Source organism: Xenopus laevis, chromosome 4L, assembly GCF_017654675.1.
Source record: "Xenopus laevis strain J_2021 chromosome 4L, Xenopus_laevis_v10.1, whole genome shotgun sequence".
In the NCBI taxonomy this organism is placed as follows: Eukaryota; Metazoa; Chordata; class Amphibia; order Anura; family Pipidae; genus Xenopus; species Xenopus laevis.
Genome location: NC_054377.1, coordinates 56,084,849 through 56,097,034, shown reverse-complemented (window position 1 = coordinate 56,097,034; position 12,186 = coordinate 56,084,849). Strand labels below are relative to the sequence as shown.

The 12,186-nt window shown below is 39.2% G+C and overlaps 1 protein-coding gene across 3 annotated transcripts in view; it reads left to right on the top strand.

Annotated features, from left to right (window-relative positions):
• Positions 1–7,478, top strand: part of usp10.L (ubiquitin specific peptidase 10 L homeolog) — a 35,073-nt gene extending 27,595 nt beyond the window's left edge. For all 3 annotated transcript variants that reach the window (XM_018256497.2, XM_018256500.2, XM_018256499.2), the window contains 3 exons: positions 1,381–1,525; positions 4,146–4,211; positions 5,981–7,478. In XM_018256497.2, the coding sequence (XP_018111986.1) occupies positions 1,381–1,525; positions 4,146–4,211; positions 5,981–6,168 (399 nt within the window). In that variant the 3' untranslated portion in view covers positions 6,169–7,478. The remainder of the gene's footprint in view (positions 1–1,380; positions 1,526–4,145; positions 4,212–5,980) is intronic.
• The last annotated feature ends 4,708 nt before the right edge of the window (positions 7,479–12,186 follow it).

The window sequence follows — 12,186 nt, the reverse complement described above, 5'->3', positions numbered from 1 at the left end:
GAACTTTAACTCACTGCACTGTCAACTTGCAAATTTTTTTTAATTAGGTTTTTAACAAAATAAGTTGTTATAGGTGTTTGGTAATGTATACTTTCTATGGTTTTGAACTAACTCACTGCACTGTCAAAGGTTTTGTACATTTTTTTTTTTTTTTAAAACACAATTTTATTCATATTCATATCCATACTCTAGTACTTGGCTGGTATAATGCCTGGTATATTTGTACATAACAAAGCTTTGTACAGAAATAGATCGGTAAAACAAAGGGACACATTAATGTGTTAATCGAACGCAGTAAACAGTTGAACAAAAAATAAACTTTATTCTTTATATAACAAGAGGGAAGATCAGACATAACAATCCTAAGCATTGCATTTTATAAAAAGTGAAACTAAGCTAACCTATAATTCATAGATTTTAATTTGGTTGATATTTAGTTAATGAGTTTGCCTTGTGCCATTGTGTACTATTGAGTGCAATGAGTTTAAAAACCTAGTGTTCCTCATTTCTCATATTAAATCACCCTTGCAGTGGTATTTAAAGAAATAGTGTTATGATTTTTATGGTGTTTTTATTTCTAAATTACACTTACACTGTAAATAATTCACTCTACCATATAAAATGTTATTTCTGAACCAACAAGTATATGTTTTTTTTTTTTAGTTGTAATATTGCTGTGTAGGCAGCCATCTTGGTCACATTTGCCTGATCCTGTGCTTTCAGAAAGAGCCAGCACTTCAGGGTGGAAATGTTTTCAGGCAGGCCTTTGTTTCTTCAACTCAATGTAACCCTAGGAGTCGCAGTGGGACTTGGATTTTTACTATTGAGTGTTATTCTCATATGTACCAAGGAGCTATTATATTGTGGCAACAAGCTGTTCTCTGGTTACTTTCCCATTGTTCTATTACGCTGCTGGGGGAGAAGGGAGGTGGTTGATATCACTCCAACTTGCAGTCCAGCAGTAAAGAGTGACTGAGGTTTATCAGAGCACAAGCACATGACTGGGAGCACCTGGGAAACAGACAAAATGTCTAGCCCCATGTCGGATTTCAAAATGAAATCTAAAAAAAATTGTTTGCTCTTTTGAAAAATAGATTTCAGTGCTTGCGTCTCCTGGAGCAGAACTATTAACTGTTGCCTTTTTAATAAAATATGTTTTCCTGTGACAGAATCCTTTTAAGATTGTGTTCTCATATTTTTTCTAGGGCAATATAAGTTCATCTAGTAACTTGTATACTAGTTATACAGTTGTATCTTTCTAATGCAGGAAAAAAAAAACATGATTATAGTGCCATTATTTGGCATTCATATCTACTAACATGCCTTTTTTAGTTTAAGGTAAAAGAACATTCACAGAGCTAATCTTTCATTTACCACTAGGTGGAGATCTGTCGAAGAGTCACCTTGGAAGAACTCCCACCTGTACTAGTGTTGCACCTCAAACGGTTTGTGTTTGAGAAGACAGGAGGATGTCAAAAACTTATCAAGAACATCGAGTACCCAGTGGATCTGGAAGTTAGTAAAGGTAAGGTGTCAATGCGCTTATTTCACTATATTAAACTGAATTCAAACTCCATTATATAAAAATAGATATTAAGTAGTTCTTGACCCTTTTATGCATGTCCTTAATTGCTACAGGAAATGATTTCAGATTACATCAGTTATTTAGAAGCAAATTAAACCTGACACGGAACAAGAATCCTTGCTTTGATTAGTTATTTGTATGAGATGTTTAAACACAAAAAGTAACTGGATATTATCAGCTCTTGTAGTGAGCACCAGACAGCAGTTACACAACTGCACATATGGGGAGACTGTTAAAGGAGAAGCAACCCCAAAAGTTAAAAAAAAAACCCTACCCTACATTGACCTCCTCTCAGCCCAAGTGTTGCCCCGGACAAATGCGCCTAAGTCCTTACTTACCCCTCTGTGCAGATTCTGTCCAGTGGAGTTCACGGGCGTAATCTTCGGAATGAGACCGGCAGAGAGACACATGTGCAGTTGGAGCAATTTCCTGTTTCTCAACAACTGCGCATGCGCCGAAACTCAGAAAGATTACCGAAGCGCTGGTCTCATTCCGAAGATTACTGAAGCAGTTGAAGATGGCGCCGGTGAACTCCCGATGCTTCAATCTGCACAGAGGGGTCAGTAAAAAGTTAGGGGCATTTGCCCGGGGTAATACTTAGGCTGGGGGGGAGTTGGGGGGGGGTCTATGTAGGGTAGAGGTAGTGCTTTTTAAACTTTTGGGTTTGCTTCTCCTATAAGGATTCGTCTAGCTACATTTGCCTCTGGTTTGATTGTTTCACAGTTGAAGACTTTATAAAGCAAATACTGTGCTGAGCCCAGTGGAGTTGTTAGCATTTATGTCCATGGCTCCCAAACCAGTCCTATGTACGATACATTCAGAGGCAACTTCAAAAAAAAAGATGTAGATGTGTATACTTGTGAGTTGCGTTGCTTTATTGCTTTTCTCTGCCAAGGGATTTCCGTATAGACCACAGTCCAGACTTGGTTCAAGCCCACTTTGCGTTGTATTTGCCTGCTACCTTCGCTCATATTAAAATACCGTCATAAGTCAGTCATTCTAATGTTCAGAGTTCCCAGAACAGGGAGTCTAAATGGGAATTTTGTGCAACTGCTAGCTTTAACACTCGCTGGTTTAGATCTTAAAAGAACAGCTTTATCTTTTAATCACTAGATGATGCTGTGCTACTACTAAAGTATGCTAAAAATGTGCTGTGAATTCTCTCTTTAAAGGTTTTTAAAGTAGCAGATATGGTTCGTTGGTTGAATAGATAATTCTAAACATTTTTTCTTCTTCGTTCAAACTATTCTTTATTAAAATAAAATTTTAATGGTACAAGCAAACAGGTTATTGTATCTTGTTAACATGCATTATGGCAGTTGAGGTGTAACCTTTTAAAATAAATTAAAACATGCTTAAATGCATGTAGGAAAAGTACCTGAAATAATCATCAAGTGAAGGATAGGGCACCTGTTTGACCAACTGTAGCTAAAATAGATGTGAACCTTTTTCTTTTATATGTCATGGACCTCCTAATTACTTCTCTTACCTTGTTAAATAGTTAGGAAATATATACCTGAAATGCCTGTTTCTGGGGTCAATTGTTTTATATTATTACTTTGGACTACATTGCTTTGAACTGCCTTAACCCATGTATCTGCAATTTATGTAACTTTTCCATTCGATCATTTAAAGTAGTTGCTCAAGCAAACAGGGAAATTTTACTGTAGGATCACATAACAAAATAGTATGCCTTTTGGTATGTCTGGGGCCTTTCCACATTTAATCTCTCTAGGAGAGTTTCTTACTGTGGGGCAATCTGCCAAGAATTTCTAATTTACAAGTAGTTAAAAGATCTGTAATACCAAAAAGGGAAATGGGATTTGTAATTATAATGTACTGTTACCCTGTACTAGTACAAATTGTGTTTTTGCTTCAGTAGCTCAAATATATGTAATATAAGTAAGCCCCTGTTTAGTCATGATTGCTGCCATTCAATTTCAAATGGAGGACTCAAAAGTGCCCACATTTTAAACCGCAGATAACAGATGAGCTTTGTAGAATACAGTAGTTTAGTATGAAACTGGGAGATAAAGCAGACTCATACCCATTCATGGCCCTACAGAACTATAGAATGGCCATTAAATAGGTTTTCTGGCAAGAAGAAAAAACTACTACTATAGTTCATATAAACAAGCAATGGTGGGAAATGAGAAAAGGCTAAATGGCACAGGTTAAATAGTGGATAACACTATTATGTTCTACAGAGCTTGTCTGCTGTGTATCTTGTGCCTTTTCTCCTTTGAATGGCTACCTCCTTTGCCACACAACAACTTATTTATATAAACAATAGTAATGTTTATGAAGCAAATACAGCAGTTTTACCAGTGCAGGGCAACACTGCATTATATTTTGTTACTTTAAGAAACTTCAATTTATTGATGTTACTCTTCCTGGTACAGTTCTTTGAAAAAGTTTGGTCCTGCTGGTTCTTTCCATTGATTTTCAGTTAATTGTGTATATGTAAAAGATTTTTTCACAATTGCAAGGTGATGGATTTAGGGTAATTAGAATTTTGAATAATTTAATATGGTCTAAAGCTCACCTCTTTTTCTTATAGATCTGCTTTCTCCAGGAGTTAAGAGCAAGATTTTCAAAGGCCAAAGAACCTACAGGCTCTTTGCAGGTGAATATAATTTATTTTATGTGTAGAAAGGATGAATATTTACAAGCATACTTTTTAAATCATTCAACCCTTGTGATTATGGCATGTTGATGGCACTTAGAGAGAGTGGTATTTTGACAGTCCAATTTTTTTCTCCTAGTTTAAAACTGCACAAAGTAAATGGGAACTGTGTGAATATGCCAGCAGAGGCAATTCACATTTCTTATCTAAAAAAAAAAACTAGGGATGCACCATATCCACTATTTTGGATTCGGCCGAGTCCTTTGCGAAAGATTCAGCTGAATACCGAATTCTAATTTGCATGTGCAATTCAGATGCAATGGACAGTATTGTGGTGGAAGGTGGCGCACAGACATACACTTCACCCCATGTCATGTCACTCACCAATAGGATTGTGTTTGTAATAATCGTATAGTATTTGCACATGACCTCAATGGAGGCAATACATTGACTTTGACATAGGTAACAGAAAAAAAACTTAATATACAGATAAATATTTCTTCCCTAGTCTACTAGAGATTAAAGGCTCAAGACTCTACTGCTATATCGCTTAACATAGCTGTGCAAATGAATATGTTCAGTTTATTAAAGGGAAACTATCGCAAAAATGTAAATGTAATATACGTTTCCTCATACTGAAGTTAGAAACTTTCTAAATACAATCTATTAAAAAGTCTTCATTGTTTCTGAAATAATCAAGTTTATATTCACCATTCCTCTCTCAGCATCGATTTCTCTAAATCCTGTCTTCATGCAGCAGTTGGGTCAGATAAATAATCCAATATCTCTTATAGGGGAGCTCCCTTTCCTAGCAGATGTATTAAAGCTCAATCAAATAACTGATTCCAGTACAAACAAAATCTAACAAAATAACTGCCTTTTGTAGAGAGACAGGATTTCTGGTGAGTTTAATAGTGAGCTCTAATACATCTTCTAGACAAAGGGAGCCCCCCCCCCATGAGATATATTGGATCATTAATCTGACACCCAACTTCTGAATGAAGACAGAATGAGCAGAAACAGATGCTGAGAGAGGGATAGTCAAGATAAACTTGATTATTTTTGAAATGGTAAAGAATGTTTAATTGGATTAAAGGGGTTGTTCACCTTCAAACAACTAGTTGGTTTCAGATAGATCACCAGAAATAACGACTTTTTCCAATGACTTTCTATTTTCTATGTGTGATGGTTTTTCTAATATTGAAGTGTAAATTGTCATTTCTCTCCTTCTGAAGCAGCTCTGGGAGGGGGGGGGGTCGCCGATCCTGTAAACTGTTCTATATGGATACATTTAGTTGATACATTTCTTATCTTTGTCCCTGCTGAGCAGAATCTCTGGGTTTCATTACAGGCAGCTGTTAGAATTGATACAATAGTTGCTAATACTCCAGAGATGCTGCTGAGAAATGGATCAATTTAATGTTGCAAAATTGTAACAGTTCAGAGTCTGCACCTGAATTACTGAGCTGCCAGACTCAAACACCAGAGACACAAACATTCAACTTTACACTTAGATTTTGGAAAAAACGTAAAAAATAAATAATGGAAAGTATTTGAAAAAATTCTTTATTTCTGGGGAACAATCTAAAAACAACTGAATTGAAAAAACTGTTTGGAAGGTGAACAACCCCTTTAAGAAAAGTTTCTTATTTCAGTATGCTGAAGCTTATAAATTTTCATTTTTGTGATAGTTCCCGTTTAACTTTCAAATATATGGAAAAAAACTGAACCACACCATTAATGAAACATCCATTTTAATTTTTTTGCAGTTGTTTATCACCACGGAAACAGTGCAACTGGCGGCCATTACACTACAGATGTCTTCCAGATTGGTCTTAATGGCTGGTTGCGTATAGATGACCAGAGTGTCAAAGTGATAAACCAGTACCAGGTGGTGAAACAGACTGTGGAGCGTACTGCCTACCTCCTGTATTACCGCCGTGTAGATCTGCTGTGAAGCCGTCTCCTTGCTGTGTGTGTGTGTGCGCGCATCTGCGCAATTACCTGCTTCATAGAAAACTCACTTTTTCACTTACCCTTTTTATCCTGTCCTCTTTCATGTGTACCAATTCCTTTTTTTTTTTTTTTTTTTCTTTTTTTCCTCCCACTTCCTTTCCTTAAATTTTAGAATAGGTGGGTAACTTAAGACCAAAAAGCATTTTGCTAGCCCACTGGATAGCAGACTGGTCTGTGCAGCTGATCCTGCTGCTTTGCCTTCTGTCGTGGGGTTAACAAGGCCAAGTGACCCACAAAGCTTAGATCGTTTATATGAAAAACTAAATCAGTCTAAGGAAGTATTTGTTACTGCTTATAAAAGTATCCCTCATTTTCAGGGATAACGGCATAGCATGGCTCTGCTTTGTGCTGTAATGGCAGTAGAAGGGCCATGGAATGAAATGCAGAGGCTGGGGTAATTTCAAGAAAATCTGAAGTAGGTCTGTTATATCAAGATATTTTGCATAAAAACTGCTTTTTAGCTGTTGACTGCCTCATAGTTTCCAGAGCAATTCCTTTGGGCAATCAGTATGGCAACGTGATGTAAAACACGTTTTTTCTTTTTTTTTTTGTTTTCCTTTAAATTTTTGGTCTAGACTGACATGTCAGTGTCTCCACATCATCTGGCCTAGACACATATCCATTGCACCAGCATCTATTGTACATTTCTGTGGGAAAAAAAAAATCACTTTGCTTCAGATTTCAAATCTTTCCTACTAGCCGTTCCCTTTGCAGCCCCCTGCACCCCCAGCTTTTCAGATCATTGATTAAATAAAAATAAAAAAAAAGACAATAAAGCCTGCAATTTTTCTGAAGGGTTTCTTGCTTAACAAAAATAATAAAGGCTAATTCAATGTTGCTGGAAGCCTCATAGGAATAATTACAATAAAGCTGTTAATTAATTGTGAGGTATTTGTTTTAACCTCAGCCACTGGATTAAGACTCCTACACATTAACACAGTGTTCCTAGAAGAAGGCTTTAAAACAAATAACTGGCAACGTGATTTTGAATGGTTAGAAATTATAGATGGGTGATTAACTTTACTGCTTTTAAATTCAAATGGCAATTATCCTTCAGTGTACACCAGGTCCAGAATACAAAATGACAGTGCAGTGGGCTAAACAATGGCGATTGATAATACTTTAGGTCTGCTTTGTTTAAATATGCTGTCTCGCACTTCTCTAATGTTGCAATCCTAATTGTACACAGTTTAGTGATATTTAGGAGTGTAAAGTTGTCGCCCATCAATAAAAATTAAAGTTGGTTAAAAATGCTTCTTGATTATCATTTAAAGTGTAGTCTGTCCTTTCCAGTGTACAAGGAATGTATCAGCATTATGTTTTGTTGTTCAGTGATTAATAATAACCACATACAGGTATGGGACCAGTTATCCAGAATGCTCGGGACCTGGGGTTTTCCGGATAACGGATCTTTCCGTAATTTGGGTCTTCATGCCTTAAGTCTACTAGAAATTTATTTAAACATTAAATAAATACCCAATAGGCTGGTTTTGCTTCCAATAAGGATTAACTATATCTTAGTTGCGATCAAGTACAAGGTACTGTTTTATTATTACAGAGAAAAAGGAAATCATTTTTAAAAATTTGGATTATTTGGATAAAATGGAGTCTATAGGAGACAGCCAATCCGTAATTCGGAGCTTTCTGGATCTCGGGATCCTATACCTGTATGAAACCTAATCTGCTGTACTTGTGTAAGTTACACACCTCTGCATTTGTTAATACATCTGTTTCTGCAGGGATTCTCATGTTCTTTGGAAAGAGCTGGTCACTCAGGTTGCACACCATAAAAAAATGTTTTAAAATGAAACACAACACACTTCTTTAATCTCCTTTATGTCCAGGTGCGAACAGGTTCCCCACCATCCAGGACAGACAGCACCAGTATCTAACCTTAGTACTGTCTGCATGTTCAGCAGTGTGGGTTTATACATTTCCTCAATGGGCCACCTCTGGTTAGCACACCTTATCCTACCAAGCTATACTGTAATGCTATGGATTTTTGTGCTTTGCTTTTCCACAAACTAGGAAGTGCCAGTTTTGTTTATTAAAAAAATCAAACAATGCTATTTAATGCTTATTCCGTTTTTACCTTGTAAAGGGATGCTTATTTCAAATGCCACTGTTGTATGGGTCAATTTTTTTTTTTTTTTAATGAAATATAAGTAAGTAAATGAGGTTGATAAAAGTATTTGGAAGACTGCATTTGCCCGAGCCTAATCTAACTTGTACATTATGGGACGTGTAGGTGCATTTGCCTGTAAGCTTTTTGAATTGTGCTTGCACTAGAACAGTGCAGTCCAACTGGCAGGCTAAAAAAGCCCTGTACTGTTCACACACACCTCAGACCCAGACAGAAAGTGACCACATTGTTCACCTGTTAACTGCTGGATGGGCACCAGCATTGTGTCACTGTATGTAGCACAGTATGAACTAGGTTTCTCTGTCTTCTGCTCTATTCTCCATGTGTTTGCGCGCCATACTCTGCCCGCCCTATACTCCCTGTGTGTGCCATTTCTCTAGTCGGCCCTCCTGTCAGTGCAAACGTGAGTTAATGTCAATCTCATCTCTGGAGTCAGGACAGAAGAATAAGACTCTTGACCCCTCCCCTGATATATAAGTTGTGGCTCCACCTCCCATTGCCAGTTCTTTGTCTTGCCTCGGAGGTGAAGGACAGATTTATTAGTGTATTACATTCTTATTTTATTATCTGGATCACTTTAATTTTACAGAACAAAGGCACAACTAGAGGACACGCAGAGCTGTCCATCAGGTGTGCACAGCAGGCAAATGGCAGAATCTGCCCAGGAAGGACACAGATTAGGGTACGCAGAGCTAACCGCTACATTCCAGAACTGCTGTTGCAGAGGCAATACATGGCACGCAGAGCTGTCAGATGGCACAACCTTTAGGGTACCCAGAGCTACCCGCTGCTTTCAAGGGTTGATGCTGAGCCTCAGGGCAATGAGTCCATTCTCCTTGCAGTGTGTTGTGCAGCAAGTGGATTCCCCTAAAGATATCAGCCATGGATGGAACAGGGGCCATTCAGAGGTCAGTAATTCCTTCCCTGCTCATATTACAGCAAGTGGAATCAGTGCACACCATGCTGCTGGTAGGCCCAATACCATTCAGCAGCATTTGTATTAGAGTAAAAGGTATGCTGAGCTACCTATTATTACTCCTTATGGCCAACACTGTCTGTGTATTAGAGTAAATGGTATGCTGAGTTACCTATTATTACTCTCTGGCCAACACTAATAAGGTGAGTAAAACGAACTACAGTTTCTTATAATTACTCCATTAAGGCGACCAGGTTGATACCTGTGTTTTGGCGCCTTTTCTCACAGAGCTTTTGGTGCCACGTGCATCATGCGGGCGTCAGTTTAGTACGTGGGCATTTCTATTTCGACCCTGGCGTCAGTATGGACACGGGCGTCCAGTTTCTCCCGGCGCTAGTCAAACCTTGGCACGAGCGTCAGAACGCCGCAACGCAATGATGCCACAAACGGCACAGACTTCTCAACAGTGTGTTACACACCACAGAGAAGTGCAGCAAAGATGCATAGAGTATATTACACTGCACCACAAGACTCTACAGCCAATGTGAGTTACTAGTGGCCATAGCACAGAAGCCTTATAACACGGCTCTACAGTGCTAAGTGGGTTACCATTGTGCCGTAGCAGCTCTGTAATAACAGCATTATGGAAAGCCAGATTTCCTAAGGGAACTTATGGTGGATGTTTAGACTGCCAAATCCACAGAAAGGCAGAAAAAAAGGGCTGAACTGCAAAACGTTGCATACACACCTTGGGAAAATCCGAACACAATTATTGTTCTGACAGTATTGCATCCAACACACCGTTCTTACCACAGATCACTACTACTCCAGAGAATAACACTCTGTTTAATACCTACAATGATAGGGGTCAACAGAAAGGTACTACCAGCTACTGTACAGGGTTAACTTAACTCCCCAGTCTAAATCTGTGGGAACAGCTAACCATATCCCAAATGCTCCTGCATGAAGGGGACTTTCTGGAAAGGATAAAAAAAAAAAAAAAACACCTTCCAACCTCCACCACAGCATACACACGTGCTAGGAAGAGGGGGCCAAAGACACCATGTCAGATTCCTTTGAACCTAAACCTTTTTCCCATGAGAGGATGTGGGAGTAGGCAATATTTCTGACTTGCTACTTACAATAGTGGTGGCTAAAGCAGATTGAATACTAGGAGTGCAACAGAAAAAGACACGCTTTTTTCTAGTATTTAGGGTAACTACTCTATAGACACTGAATGGTCACAACCAGAGCACAGCTCAGCCTTGACCAAGCGATTTTTACAACACATACCCTATTCCAGATGAACAGGGCAAAACAGGAGACAGACCCTCAGGTTGATCCTGCAGTTGCACCCCTATCAAAACAAAGTGCTCCCCTAACAGAGGACAGCAGCTTTTACAGACCCCATGGTCATAAGGGTGTAATCAGCTCTCAAAAGAGCCTATTCACAATCCGTAGCAATCCTCCAGCCAGTAACCGCAGCCGTGGGACAGGCAAGTATGCCCAAACAATTGGCCCAGGAACTAATGTATCAACCACCTCAATCAGCACAACTTTTTGCTGCAGAGGTGAGGAATCTCCATGCTCCACTCGCTCTATTTGCAGATTCAGCTTTACACATAGCTCCACTAATGGCAAAATCCACAGCCAGGACAGTGGTTGCCATAAAACCAGTTTTCAAACTAGAACAAATTAAAAATTTTAAGAAACCCCCTGTTTGTAAGGATCTGGTTGAAATCTGGTTCAAAGGTGACTGGAGGTTATAGTACATGTTTTCCAGTGGGAAAGAAGGGACGACTAGAGCAACATCAAGCGCTACTATAGTGTAGTGACATGAAGCAATGCTTTGCAAGGCAAAGTTTAAAAAAAAAAACATGGTCGTCTCGACAGGGATCGCAGGGAAATAGACCCCTATGGCAGAAACCATAAGGCAAGCCAGGAAACCGGTCGTCTCAGAATCCATATTCTCAGGAAGGTTGCCTAATACAGTTACCCCCTCTACTGGTAAACACATGTCATAGCAAGGGGTGCTGCACTTCATCCAACTTGGATATTAAATCCCTTCCCAACCCCCTCCAGATCAATTTGTTTTGATTTTGCTCTCTCCTCCACGAAGAGAGGCATTACATAACTGGACAATTTACTCCTGAGAGCTTAGTCTGTAACACAGGTTTCAGTCCACACAGAGACCTGTATACAGGTCCTACAACGGCAGTATTCATCTCCAGTATCTTAAACTGGGAAGCGGACTCCCGCAGCAGACAAAAATAGACCAAAGGGAATGAGAACTACACTGCGAGGTATTCGCACATCTAGTACAAAAGTGGGGCCTACCAGACATAACACAGTACTGCTAGATGAGAAACCAACGCCAGAACTCCCTCATGCTGTCTCTAACAATTCAGTTTCTAAGACTGACGTTCAGCTCCAGTCAACAAATAGTTCAATTCCCAGACGAAGACTAATCACTAGTATTCAGTCTTTTCTCTACAAGACAGAGAATCAGCGGCAGATTACTACAGCTACTAAGTTATATAGTGACAGCACTAGAAGTGAGACCTTATACAAGGTCCCACATGCTACTATACAGCACAACTTCCCTCAATGTGGGCACAAAGATCACCAAGATCTTCAGCAGGTCATTTCCATACTTCCTACAACCAGAGCGAGATTATCCTGGTGGACAGTGTGTACTCGTTTGTCCCAGGGCAGAAGCTGGAATCAACCACAGTGACAGATGGCTACAACGCCGGCAAGTTTGGATGGGAGTAGGTTACCACACATTCACAATACAAGGGTGTCGGGATACCCGAAAATTGCAGCTCCTTATAAACATCCTGGAACTACGAGCAATAACCCTACCTCTCCAGGACTCGTCCAACAAACTCCAGAGCCGT